This window comes from Lottia gigantea (assembly GCF_000327385.1).
Source record: "Lottia gigantea unplaced genomic scaffold LOTGIsca_18, whole genome shotgun sequence".
NCBI classification, from domain to species: domain Eukaryota; kingdom Metazoa; phylum Mollusca; class Gastropoda; family Lottiidae; genus Lottia; species Lottia gigantea.
Genome location: NW_008708301.1, coordinates 676,725 through 691,106, shown reverse-complemented (window position 1 = coordinate 691,106; position 14,382 = coordinate 676,725). Strand labels below are relative to the sequence as shown.

The 14,382-nt window shown below is 32.6% G+C and overlaps 2 protein-coding genes across 2 annotated transcripts; one reads left to right on the top strand and one right to left on the bottom strand.

The window, feature by feature from the left end:
- Positions 1-2,164: 2,164 nt before the first annotated feature.
- LOTGIDRAFT_113990 (hypothetical protein) lies at positions 2,165-9,156 on the top strand (the record flags this gene model as incomplete). The annotated part of the gene is made up of 13 exons (XM_009052145.1): positions 2,165-2,266; positions 2,416-2,504; positions 2,675-2,846; positions 3,676-3,763; positions 4,571-4,673; positions 5,141-5,172; positions 5,787-5,890; positions 6,179-6,286; positions 6,453-6,550; positions 6,954-7,021; positions 7,392-7,550; positions 8,629-8,775; positions 9,101-9,156. The coding sequence occupies 13 exons, from the start codon at positions 2,165-2,167 to the stop codon at positions 9,154-9,156; spliced, it is 1,326 nt and encodes a 441-aa protein (XP_009050393.1).
- Positions 9,157-9,499: 343 nt separating this feature from the next.
- LOTGIDRAFT_186969 (hypothetical protein) lies at positions 9,500-13,195 on the bottom strand. The gene is made up of 6 exons (XM_009052144.1): positions 13,022-13,195; positions 12,290-12,408; positions 12,032-12,085; positions 11,387-11,490; positions 10,364-10,445; positions 9,500-9,952 (listed from the first exon to the last, which is right to left on the bottom strand). Exons 1-6 carry the CDS (start codon positions 13,181-13,183, stop codon positions 9,862-9,864), a joined length of 612 nt encoding a protein of 203 aa, XP_009050392.1. The 5' UTR covers positions 13,184-13,195; the 3' UTR covers positions 9,500-9,861.
- Positions 13,196-14,382: the final 1,187 nt, after the last annotated feature.

Sequence of the window (14,382 nt, the reverse complement as noted above, 5' to 3'; positions counted from 1 at the left end):
AAAGTATCAAATGATAGCCAAGGTCAATGACCTTTGACCCTATGAAGGTCAAGGTCATCAAAGGTCAAGGTCACATGGTGTGATCGTTTAAAGCATGAAAAAATTTCAACCGGAAGTTGCAAAAAAGCAAAAGCGAAATTCAAAATTCGGCTCCCAATGTTTTTTGCGCAATCGATTGCAGAATACATTCACATCAAATTTGAGCATATTAACATTTACCCTGAGGCCCCATTTTGAGTTTTACAAAAGTGTGTTTTTTCAATATGGCGGCCAAAGTATCACTTCCGGTCTGGATTTTACTTTCTTCGTTTTTTTGTATTAGCATTTACTTACGATCAGCATAAATTTCGTTGACCTATTTCAATTACACCGGAAGTTATTCGACCGGAAATGGATTGTACTTTCAATTGATTCCCCGTTTAAAACCGGAAGTAAAATTAAATATTTGACAACTACATATTATTTGCTTTATTGATGTCCCTTTGCATATTAAATTTCAGATCAATCGATGCAAAAGCAAAAAAGTTGCAAAAAAATTGAAAAATTTGATCGAAAAAAGTGAGCGACGAATTTTCGAATTTCGTAATTTTTCAAGTGCTATCAGGTCAGAAATTACAGGTAGATTTTAAAAATGAAAACCCGAAGAAAATTGATGCAAAAATACGCCTTCTAGAGCCGATTTTCGACTTTTTGCACATGTTGAACTGTGGCACTTCCGGTTTTGCAAAAATGTTCCAATTTATATTTATGCACATCGTCGCCTATATAGAAGGTCTATGAAATTTGAAACGCACCTTCAACTACTGCAATCTAAGCTCAGGAAGGTGTGGACGAAACGAAAAAAAAAAAAAAAAAAAAAAAAAAAAAAAAGAATGGTCATTTCGATAACAAACTGGGACTTTGCTGAAAGCAATTAAATTAAATTCGGTAGCCATTCAAATTGTCTATGACGTTATATCCCAAGATAATGGGACCACCAAGAGGTGCTGTATATTTCTAAATTTGTGTAAAGAATTCGCGGGAAATATACAACATGATTTAATTCAAAGCCATGGATAGTAACAGTAAACAAAGTGAATAAGGTATTCACACGAACGTTTACTGGTGTTTGTTTTCTTTGTTATCATCTAAGTTTATAGTAAACTCAAGACACGACTGACCAAAGGATTAGTATGACAAATACCAGGTCACCATCTCCCGGAGATAAAAAATAAGTTAAAAAAACATACATAGAAGTCAAGGTAAGGATTAATTTATTACATTAATAACTACCTTTAATGATCAAATAGGAACATGCCACTTCGGTGCGAACTTTGTGCGTTTCATGCCAACCCCTCTGACATGACCGAGAAAAGATAAATTAGTTAAAATTAAAATAAAAACACCCACAAAAAGGAAGGGTTAAGATGTTCTTTAGGGCCGTAGATAGCAATAACAAAAAAAATCAATTTTACAGAAGGGTGATGGTTATTGAGAATATTGAAATATTTATTTAATGAGGGCAGTGTGATTTTTGATAATTTAACTTCTAGTATTTGTGACAAACAGATTTATTTTCTAAATGATATCATAGATTTAGTAATTTCCTTTAATTATTATTGCTTATTTATGTTATAACTTACCATTGAATAATTTCCTCGCTATTATTTCCCCAAAATATCTTGTCGACAGGAGTTTCATAGATTTACTAATGTTTTCAACAAAGTTGGACGAATTAAAAGTACGTTGGATTAAACTGGTATAATGTGATTTAGTCAAATTCAAAATAACATGATTTCTAAAGGGGCCACTCCTTCATATCTATGTTTCTTGGTCAATAGTTTGGTGGATTTTTTTTTTTTTGTTTATTGTTGGACCGACGGGTTTTTATTCAGATATTATTAGCATCATAAAAGACTCTGGATGAAACATTGATGGATTGAGTTTAAATCTCACGTTTTTTAATTTGGAACCAAATTTTTACTAGATTGCACTTGATTATATTATTAAACGCATTAGATTCTCGGTACATTGTCAGGTAAAACGAACAGGTTAGGGTTAATTTTCGCGAAAATAGTACTGGATTCAGGATTATAAGAATTTAAAAAGTAAACAAGTTTAATAGTATATAAATATATAATAGCTACCTTAAAACAACACCTTAAAGATCTGTTATTTATTATAGATGACAATTTTAAATGTTATATGCGGAACTATTATTCATTCTACTAAAGAAGATAATTTAGTAATATTACAAGATGCAGCCATTGGTTTTCAAGATAAAAAGGTAATTTATTTCAAAAACAATTTGTACATCGAAAACATCAGTACTCAATAAATAAAACTCGAGATTTTTGAAATAAAATGAATTATTATCATAAATTTATTGAACATTTAAGTCGAATATAGATTATATATATATATATATGATTATAGATTGTATTCTTGTGTAAGAAAGCAGACCTGACTTCATTAACAAAAGAATTTAGTTTTTGCATTAAAAATGTGGAATACTTATCTAAGCGGTAAGTTAAAAAAGTTTTAGTAATTTGTCCTGGATTCTAAATCAAGCCACCAATCGTTTTTTCAAAAGACTTATTGAAGGCCTGGAACTATATTGTCATGGAAGATATTTCTATATAATTCCAATATAATTCCATCTAATTTGCTGAGTTGAATTGGGTTTCTATTTCAGACAATTTTTAATACCTGGATTCGTTGATACACATGCACATGCTTCACAATATTCATATCAAGGTACTGGAATGGATCGAGGCTTGATGGATTGGTTAAATACTTATACTTTCCCAGTTGAATCGAAATTCCAAGACAAACAATTCGCAACGGATGTTTATCAAAAGGCTGTGGTAAGTCTTCGTTACGCCTTATTAAACCCGAGCCTGACGCAAGACGCAAGACGCAAGACACAGATAAAGTTCAATTTAATCATATTGTACGAAACTGATACTGCATTTCTTTTACTATTATATTAATAAAGTAGTTAAATATTTTCACTTTTAGTGCTAAATATGAGAAATGATGAAAATAATATTACATATTAAAAGAAAATTTAGGACTACACTTTTCATGTTATTTTCATCGTCTTTTTATCAAATGAAATTTGGTGTGATCATTCATATTGATGAGATCTTGGACTGATTAGAATTTGACGATTTTTCGTTGAAGGGCTTTTGAGTTATTGTCCTTGACTTAAAAACTGTAGTCTCCATATCTATCGTGATCACAACAAAAAATTTGACTTTTTTTCTATCTGATTTTAATGAAATTTGTTGTAGTTTATATAGATGAGGTCTTGGTCTAGTTTGTACATGTATATGGTGATTTTTCGATAAACGGTTATTGTCCTTGCTCTGATGTCTTAGATATATATTTTATCAGTCAGAGTGATTTGACAATTTGATTTGATGTATTTGGGTTATTAATATTGATTTTGAAAAATGTGAAAACCTCAGCATAGGTAACTAACAGTATATATAATTATATATGAATAAATTCACACTACAGATGCATTATGAAGATCTTTAAAATAAGAAAATTCATATTTTAATTGAAATGTGTACACCACATATTAAGCGATAATCGTGAATTTTCAGGGAAATAAGTTTATCTTGTTTTCAGACTCCCGCTTCAAATTTGTAAAATTTTATTTCATTGTGGTAAAAAAACTATTTTCAGTCGAGGTTTTTGAAGAATGGTACGACAACAGCATCATATTATGGTACTATACATACAGATTGTACACTAGTACTCTGTCGAATAATAGGTTAGTAAATGCAACTGGACAATTCCTGTGTAAGAACATCTTACAAAATATAATAAGAGTTCTAAAAGTATCAGAGTTCTGCTGAAACAAAAATGTAAGTGTTTATCTCGAAGGACCCTTTAACTTGTATCACTGACTGAAGCTAAGTTCAAGAGGGACAAGTAATATATCCGGAGGGGTAATAATGGAATTGGTCAGTTGTCAGAATTTATTCAGGAGGAGGGGGATGCCCCGTTGTAGCTAAGGGCCTAAGGCGGTTGTCTAAATACCTGTTTTAAATGTTCATTGTCAGCTATCACATTCTAGAATTGTAGCCAAGTGGTCGAATAAAAAACTTTTCTTGGACGACTGAATGTGACGAGCAACTTGTTATTCCGAGGATAAGCATAACAGCCCGGTGATTACAATCATTTGCAGTCATAATTGATGTGATAAAGTTTGCTATCTGGACTAACTGACCTGAGAATTTTTATAACAATCTGAACGTGACGAGGAAATTTTTTGTTGTTGAATAGAATTTTATTTCTAAAAGTAATAACCGAAATCCCGCCCTGTCAATTATGCAGACGCATAAATTATGTTGCGTTTATACGCTGTGTCATATAAAAGAAAATCTTTGTAGGTCAGGAAGTCATAATAAGACCCGCTATACATTCAAAATCTTACAGACAGATTGCATACTTGTACAATAAGAGTGTTATCGGTCGCACAGTTAAAGAATATTTAATTAATGTAAGGACATGAATGGTAAAATCTCCATAACATAGTTCATGGTGACCCTCATTCTTCAATTGTCTTTCATTTCAGATAAATTGGGTCAGAGGGCATTGGTTGGAAAAGTGAATATGAATCAACGGTCCCCAGATTATTATGTAGAAACAACAGATCAGTCAATATCAGAAACTAACAGGTAGCAAACAATTAAAAAGAAAGAGCATAGAGATCCAGAACATGTTTTCAAACAATTAAAAATGAAGAGCATAGAGATCCAGAGCATGTTTTCAAACAATTAAAAAGAAAGAGCATAGAGATCCAGAACATGTTTTCAAACAATTAAAAATGAAGAGCATAGAGATCCAGAGCATGTTTTCAAACAATTAAAAAGGAAGAGCATAGAGATCCAGAGCATGTTTTCAAACAATTAAAAAGGAAGAGCATAGAGATCCAGAGCATGTTTTCAAACAATTAAAAAGGAAGAGCATAGAGATCCAGAGCATGTTTTCAAACAATTAAAAATGAAGAGCATAGAGATCCAGAACATGTTTTCAAACAATTAAAAAGGAAGAGCATAGAGATCCAGAGCATGTTTTCAAACAATTAAAAGGGTAAAGCATGGAGAATGGAGTCCAATGACTGCTTCTTTGATAATTTTTGTAGGTTTGTAGAAGAGGTTTTGAACTTGGAAGTAAGTTTTATGTACTTTACATCTAATAGAAGCGAATGCATTTCAGACCGACGATGAAAAATATTAAAAGGTTTCAAATTAAACATGTACAAGAGAATCAGAGGTTAACATGAGAGCTATTCGAACATAATTAACACTATCAGTAAATAATACTTGAGAGGTTATTGATATACATTTAACTAATAGATTATAGAGGGATTATGTTGTATAGTTATGACACCAGATAAGTCCACTCAATTTGGCCAAGTTAAAAAAAAGGTAGCATAACAACTGACATTAAAACGCACCACGTACCAAAACGCCATGGTTCTGCTGATAGCAGTATTCAGTCTAAACTATTCTGATGGTATCCCTTCCCCCACCAACAGCGAAATAAAGAACCAAATTTATGCAGTGAACAAGGGTCATAATTTTGACCAAAAAATGAATTACAGTTATTCTCTCAATATTTTTTTGAAAGCTGTTGAAGTGATATCAAGGTTGTGAGGTTTCTTGTTATCCAGGGCAGAAAACAGGACATACAAACAGGACGAGACAATTATACGGATGTAATGTACAGTCTGTATGTGCATTTTGTGTTTTTCAATACTAGCAAATGAAAATATTTATTTTAGTTAGATCTGGTTACACCATGTATTACACCACGATTTGCCCTTTCGTGTTCTCTTGATTTACAAGAAGAACTTGGAAAAATAGCTCAACACTATAACTTACCTATACAAGTAAGTAAGGTATTGTGGTTCTATTGTTTCGACGAAGAGTGTTTCATGTTCTTACGAATAATCTCTATGTTCCCCCACCTTGGTTCATTGGGCACCATTGGTGAGCCAAACCTCATGTGGGTTTCGTTGTTTCCTATTTTATTGTTTTTCCCTTTATCCAAGTGAATTTCCAGTGATTTAGTTCTGATGATGTAAATTAGCAATTGGAAAAAGTACTTCACCCATCCCGAAATACTACCTTTTAATCTTAAGATATATAACTGTTTTACATATTTTTTGATATGTTAGACACATCTTAGTGAATGTTTAACAGAATGTAGTGAAGTGAAATCATGTTATCCAGACCGTAAACATTATATAGATGTTTACCATAAAGCAGGACTTTTATCTAACCGAGTAAGTTATCTTCTTGATCACTCTTGAAGCATACAATAAAGGAACAGATGCAACATTGGGCTGCATCAAAAAATTTCGCAAATGAACTCATCCACGCTCTTATCATTATACATGAATATACCGAAAACACTGCCTCAGAAATTTTTTTTTAAATTGTTCATTTTAGACCGTTCTAGCACACAGTATTTACCTTAGTGACAATGAACTTCAAATTATAAAAGATAAAAACTGTGGTATTGCTCATTGTCCGAATTCCAATTTGTCGTGAGTATGAATATTAATTGAATTATTTTTTCAATATCAGATTTTATCATTTCATTTACCGAAATCAGCATATACTCTGTGGCGAATCCATATTTCCAGCATGTCCTGCGATCTTGACAAGTAGAAACCCTTCCTTCTTGAATGATGACGACTTAATAAATCAAACGCCTTTCAAATAACATAAAATAAAGTTCCTACTTATTCTAATTATCAATAGGCCTTGGGTACATTTTTGAGTAAGAATGGATATTTTCCATTAGCGCACAGAAACAGTGACGTTTATAGGGGGACTGGTAGCAGTTGCAGTTATCATTTTACTTAGTGAAAGAAAATTTTGTGGCCCCTGTCCGGCCCCCTTACTTGAGGTTTCCTGTTTTTAAAATTTTTTAATCAATGTTTTTAGTTTAAGAAGTGGATTGTTTGATGCCAGAAAGGTTTTAGAATTAGATATAAAACTTGGTCTAGGATCAGGTAAGTTATAGTAAGGTTAAGTTAGATGTACAGCAAGATTTTACAACTTTCATGGTGTTGTCTGGTCATTGGTTAATCGTCTTTGGTCATTTTCTGACCATCCGTTCATAGCGGACATCGACTGGTACCTTGTACCCCTATCTGACATTCATACTGATTTTGGTTCCCATGAAACACATGATATGACACTTTCAGACAGAAAGTCATTCAGATCACACCACTGCCACGAAAATATCAGACTTCTCTTGATGGGGTACAATTTTCCTGGTCTTTAAAGTCAGTTATTATCTTGATCATTGAATTATTTGAAGATGAAGAAATTACTTTTTCTTTTTTATATTTATTTGTTTTATGCCATGTTTGTGTTTAGATATTGCAGGTGGATATAGTTGTTCCATTTTGGATGCTATACGTTCAAGTGTCGAAGTTTCTCATACAATTGCAATATTAAATGAAGGACAAAATAAAGAGTACAAGCCTATCAATTTTAGAGATTCTTTCAAGATGGCTACCCTTGGTGGAGCGCAAGGTAATTTTTATACGCCCATGTGAAATGGGTGTGGGGAGCGTATATTGCCGTTACCCATGTCCGTCCGTCGGCCCGTCCACAATTGCTCGTAAACACTCTACAGGGCACAATTCTTGACTGCTTTCGACGAAACTTGGTATGGTTATTTGTGATCACCCAAAGATGAAACCCTATTGAAAATCAGAAAAATCGAAAAATATTTAGTACGAGTTAATGTCCTTGTTTTTGAAACACTCGTAAACACTCTAGAAGGCGCATTTTGATGAAACGTAGTGTGCTCAAGTGTTTGTTATCACTCAAGGATCAGAAAGATTGAAAAATAATTAGTACGAGTTATTGCCCTTGCTCTTGAAAACGCGTTCAATTTTTAGCTTGTAAACGCTTTTGGTGCGTTGACATATTTAGTGTGAGTGTGAGTGTTTGTTATCACTCATGGATGAACCCTATTGAAAATCAGAAAGATTGAAAAATTATTAGGATGAGTAATTGCCCTTGTTCTTGAAAACGCTTTCAAGTTTAAGCCTGTAAACACAATTCTTGACAGATTTTGATGAAACTTGGTAATATTATTCAGTATCACCTCAAAAAGATCAAAAGAAGTGTATGACTGAAGGTTGAATATTTCATACTGGTAATTGTCACTGTACTGCCAAATAATTTTATTTAAAATCAAAGCTACCAGTGGGCGTATATTACCTTGCTTGGCAAGCTATCTTAAAAGGAGAATTTAGAGTTACACCATTTTAACGACCACATAAAACTCAGAGTATGTCCGATTGTCATACATTGCTTGCAAACACTCCAGAAGGCACTATTTTGGGCAAATTTGGTGAGAATATGTATTCTTGTAAAATGCATTTATTTCTCAATCGGCGGTTGAATAACTTGTTATCAATTTTCCTACCATAGTTACTAAAAGTTACAATGGTAAGCCCTTCCAACCTTTCTAGTATGCTCCTTATCCCGAAGATTAATAAATATGTCACGCATTATAGGAACTGTTCAACTACTGACATGAGATTCCATCTTACACACGAATTTACAAAAACTGTTGTTAAATGAGGAGTTTTGACTTCAGTTTTAGGTTTAGATGATAAAATTGGTAATTTTGAAGTTGGTAAAGAATTCGATGCTCTGTTAGTTGATGTTGAATTGAATGACAGTAATTTTGATGTCTTTGAATCTGATACATTCGAAGATATTTTTCAGAAATTTATTTATTTAGGTAAGCATTTTATAGGGCATGCATCAATAAGAACTATAGATATTGTAGCAATAGTACCTCTAACCTCTATATTCTTAATCTAGAAACTCATTGCCCTCCACAAGAACTAAAATACCTGATGAACTATTACAGTGGATAAGGATTCTAACTTAGGACTTACAGTAAAACTTGTTAGAATTCACCTGAACCTTTTAATTGGGGGTGTCACAAATCTCAAACACAGTAGTTAACTTTCTACTTGCCTCCCCTTCCTCCCAAGTAATAACATGTCCTGACTTTCTTGCTGGTCACAGTGTCTATTAATGAAGACTCAATCATGTTTCAGGAGATGACCGTAATATAAAAAGAGTCTATATTTCGGGTAGTCAGGTGAAGATGTAAAACAAAATGAAAGATATTATACAACATACCTTGAACAAAAGAAAAGATATAAACATATGTATTTCTGTATTATAATGTAGTGCTTATATTACAATATTTTTATTCATGTTCTATTTTTCTATTTGTGTTATTTTTTTATTCTAAGATCATGTCTTGCTATGATATGTGTGTAAATTTGATCAGTTTTGTGCACTCCACTCCTAAGGAAGCTTAGATGTATTTGATTGAAATCAGACACAAAACTGGCAATGTTTCTTGCAATCAAGATGTTGAACATATATCAAAATTGTCCACAGAAGAATAATATTGAGGGGGGCGAGATATCATATAAATAACAAGACGTAATATAAATTTTTTTTTATTCATTTTAGACCACAAGTTTTGTGGCAAACTTCAACCAATAATTGGTGAGCGTGCAGTACTTCTTGTTGTGGTTTTTGTTGTTACAGGAAAATCACATAAAATCTCTCATTTTCAGAGAATTTAATTTACATTCAACATTCCAATACTTTTATGTTAACTAACAATTCTATTACTAAACACTTACTTTCCTATCAGTGCTATCCCTATTATAAGCCTTATAAATGTATATAGTTTATGGAATCTTAATATGGAATGTGTCTGGCACAAAAAATATTTTTTGAAACAGGAAACCCCTCTTTGAATTTCGAATCACAATCAATAAATACAATGAAATACAAACAATCAAGTGTTCTTATGTCTAGTGACAATATGTAATGATATATGCGATTTTAAAGCAGGAAGAGTAGTGAATTGCTTCTGACACACATGACACCTAAAAGTATAAAATAAACTTTATTAATTGGGCTTACAACTTTATACAAAGTTAACAGAAACACACAATTTCTCGCAAATGATTAATCATTATTTAGACTTGATCATTAAGAATATAACTGCACTAGGTCATGTCACATTGACAGTAGTATACATTTTTAACTAGAATGGGGGTGAGCATTATTTACAATGACAGAAAAACTAAAGGTTAGAAAGTGTGCGCATTATATTCGGAATTATACAGTATATATTTTGAAAAAGATAATAGTTTCAATAGTATATAAAACATCATAATAGTAGTATTTATTCCATCTGCACCCTGAATGGTATGGTATCAAATTTTCCCAATGATAAAATAGTTGATTTTATACAGTCATACAGTATTAATCAATATAAATATATGTAGCCTTACTTTAAATCTTTCTTCAGTAAACTTTCTGAATCAGCTGTATTTATTTCTACCATATCATGCTTTTCTAATTGTTTTATTATTTCTGAAATACAATGTTAAGTAGCTAAAGGAAACATACTATCAAAAGTAGATATAATACATGAAATTCAACTAGTACAGTGGTGTAACCTATTTTTGTGGATATAAGGATTCAACACCGAATTTCGTCAAAGTTAAAAAAACGAAAAAAAAAATTTATGTCTTAGATGTTTCCTCAGATATTCTACAAAATAATTAAAATTGGTTTATTTCGATTTTCTTTATAAATCCTTCACTTTGACCCATATTTCATGAGCAACCAACTCGGCAACGGCGGCAGAATGCCTCACCTAATTTCGTGTATAATGTTTGGTAAGTAAGTCTAGAAAAACACGTTGTATTGATACCGGGTGGTATAATTAACTTCTCTTAGTATTTATCTTTAATATCAATTCATTATAACTAGTGACAATTCCTTCAAAGAACCACGATTTCAAAAAAAAATAGTGACTGACAAAATATGATACGTAGCGTGATTTATTGCTAAAAGTCACTGAAACAACATAAGAATATGGTCCACTTTGTGTTCCATAGAACTTTTCTGCTGACACTGAATCCGCTAGTTGATCACGTGACTTCATTTGTTGGACTACATTCTAGCAGACGACACTTGGAATTCCGATTAAAAATGGTGACGTTTGGTAAGAAGTGAAATCCGCCATTTTGTATTTGTCAAAGTATACATTAATACATTTTACCTTGCTTGAAACTACTGGATTCATTCTACTAGCTGACATTGTAGAGATAACCCATGTTTATCAAAACAAACTAATGCGGAGGTCGCGCAAGGTCGCTCATGTAAATTATTAATACTTACCGGAAATCCACGAATAATAGGTTTCCACGAAATTAGGTTACACGACTGTATTGCACAATGCCTATCACGTGGGCTAATAAAGTAATTTTACATCAGGTTACAAAGTGAAAAATCAACAATTTACATACTACTTGAATCTATAAAGTATTCCGTGGTAAAGGAATTCCAATGTTTTTTAGTTTTTAAACAAGGACTGTTAAAATCTTGACTTATTACATGTAGATGAAGTTGTCTGTAAAATAAATAGATTTAATTCAGTTGTCATGACTAAATAAATTTAAGGAAGAATAATTGTCATATGCTAAACCTTTCATGTAGCTAAGTTGATAAAGAGCGACCTAGTCAGCAATCCTCATTATTCCAGACAACCCAGCTGTAAAAGGGTATGATCAATGCCAAAAGGGTTGGTCATGGACTAGCTGGTAGAAAGTATGCTCTTAAACCTAAATTGTTTCTTTCTTTCATGGTTTTTTTGTAATAGGGACAGGTGTGCCATTTTGGGGTGTAAATAGTCTTCTGCAGTACTAGAAATGTATGAAAATTCCTTCAAAAATATCTCAAACTAGGAATTTTACTCACTATTTCTATATCACAGAGTATCTTAAAATGACACGGATAATTCTGGACACACAGGGATTTGAAGGTGAGCTGGGAACACTATTACTGATTGGCTTAGCTAAAAAATTCTCATTTCTAAGACTAAATTATGATTGGTCACAAAGATTGATGCACCAAGCCCTTTAAGGCAATATAATATTATAGATTTGACTTACCCCATACTAGGAACTGCATGATAACCATATCTAAATAATAAATTATCATCTGCTCTAAAAGTAGAAATATGTTAAGGATTAGATACACAGCAGTAAAATAACATTAATTTCATGGTTAAAAACCTTGTGAGTTAACATGAAGAATTTGAATAAATCTAATTTGATCCATAACCTGTCTTAAAGACTTTAAGTAAGGGATAAATACAACTTATTTATTTTCTAATTTGTAGTTGTTGTTATTGGAAAGCATATACTAACTTTTCAGCAAGTTCTTCACCTTTTAACTGTAAATGTTTCAATAAGCCAACATGTTCTGACTTTAAACTCTTCAAGTTACTGATCTTCTCTCGAGGTAAAACAAGAAAATGATACTTTGCCTGGAATTATGAAGAAAAAAAGTAAATCAATCTGATTCTAAAGTATTAAGAAAAAAAATAATATCTGGGCTAAAAAAAAACCACATGAATTGTTATCTCAGCTGTCCAAACTTTTAGACTTGTCATTAAATTAAAAAGTTTTTCATTGATTTCTCAGTAAATATAAACTGAAAAATTGAAGAGTTGACACACGTTTGCCGTAATATTTGACACAGTTCAGTTGAGTTAGAAGCTCAGGTTGGACCTTCGATATTATTTGTAGAGTTGAACACAAGGAAACATGGAGACAAATATTGCCTATTATATGGTTTAAAAGTGCCCCCAATAGCATTCAGTCAATCAAATTCAATTGCGGGTCTCACACAACATGCAAACTGAAGATGTTTACGTTATTTCTCCATCAACTCGAGCTTGACCAGAGCCTAGAGCTTCAATTGAAGTCACCAAGATAGATGAAGAAGCTAGAAGATCAAACTACTGGGCTAACAGTTGGCTCATTTGGTATATAAATCATAAAACTTTGATTTTTTATTAAAGCCATGATGTGTGCTTGTTGTAAGACAACACTTTTTACGCCTACAGATTATCATCTTTTTTTCGTTTCATCAAGCACCTTTGGATATTTATCTTTTATTGATACACATTTTTCATCTTCATCAATTTTCAATTCTGGGTCCTCCATAGAAGTTAGAAGAGCTTGGCTCCAATGGCCTGGCCCCTTCTTAGAATTATCTCCATTTGATGAAGCCAGTTTCCTTTTAACAGAAGATGTCATGTCATGTCTTATGACCGGGCTGAACTTAGCATACACCTTCATAGCATTCTGTTCGAATCGAGTCGAATCGTCTCGGCATACACATTCGCGGCAAATCGACCCGATATGAAATCTGATTTATCTAACTTAAAATAACTTAAAATTTTTTATGACAAATACACAAGAATTCTTTCAATTTTGCAAACACCTATATGTCCAACTCTCTTAGTCTTTGTACTGTGACCCATTTAAAAAATATAATTTTTTTTTATGGAAGCTGAAAATTACCAAAGTTAAACAGCAAATTATAAGGCTTAGCCGTCATAGGAACTTTTTGAAATTCATACCATACTATCTCACACTAGTCCTCATTCGAAATATCAAATCACTAAGTTGCTGTCTCCCTTACTTTTTGTACGTAGGCCCATTAAAGACGTACAACAATCGACATATATATAACCTTTATCAGAATAATACTCAGAGTTTACGGGCAATTGGCGAGACTTAGCCGTCATAGAAACCTTTTGAAATTTATACTATGTCCGAATTCGTCTTCCTGATAATGGGAACTGATAGAACCTCCTGGAACTTCTAATATTGCTCTCAATTCCATGGGCATGATGGGTTATTTGTCAGTGACCACTAATAATTAAATCACATCAATTGATTTTGCAGTGTTATTAAAACTTAAAATTTGACGTCACCCTTTTCTCGATGTACCATTATCCAACATTTAATTCACTAACATAAATTTACACTAATAAACATAAATATTATAAATGTGTTCTAAACTATTTGAGTCAGTCTGCCTCCTATTTGTACCACTCGTCTCGATCGTAGAATAAATTTCGTGCAAACAACTCCCCTCCCCCCTTCCAACCTCCAAATAGGCCTTGGGTCCGTACGCCTATGTTGAAATTGGTATAGCTCTTTCAGTTTTCAAACGATTTTCGCAATTTTCGATTTTCGTACGACTTTGTATGTAGGCAGGCCTAAATGATCTAACAATAAGGATCTCGTTTCACCAACCGTATATGGCCATGACCCACTATCCTTAAATTTACTGTGGGTTAATCTGTTATTTTGCAATCATATTTGTATCTTTTGCACTTTTTCGTCCCAGAATTTATTGCCACATTTATGTAGTCACAAAGTCAAAGCTTTTCAGTAAATTTTCTAATTATCTTCTTTGAGGGTAGCCTGATTTAGGCCTAAAACTT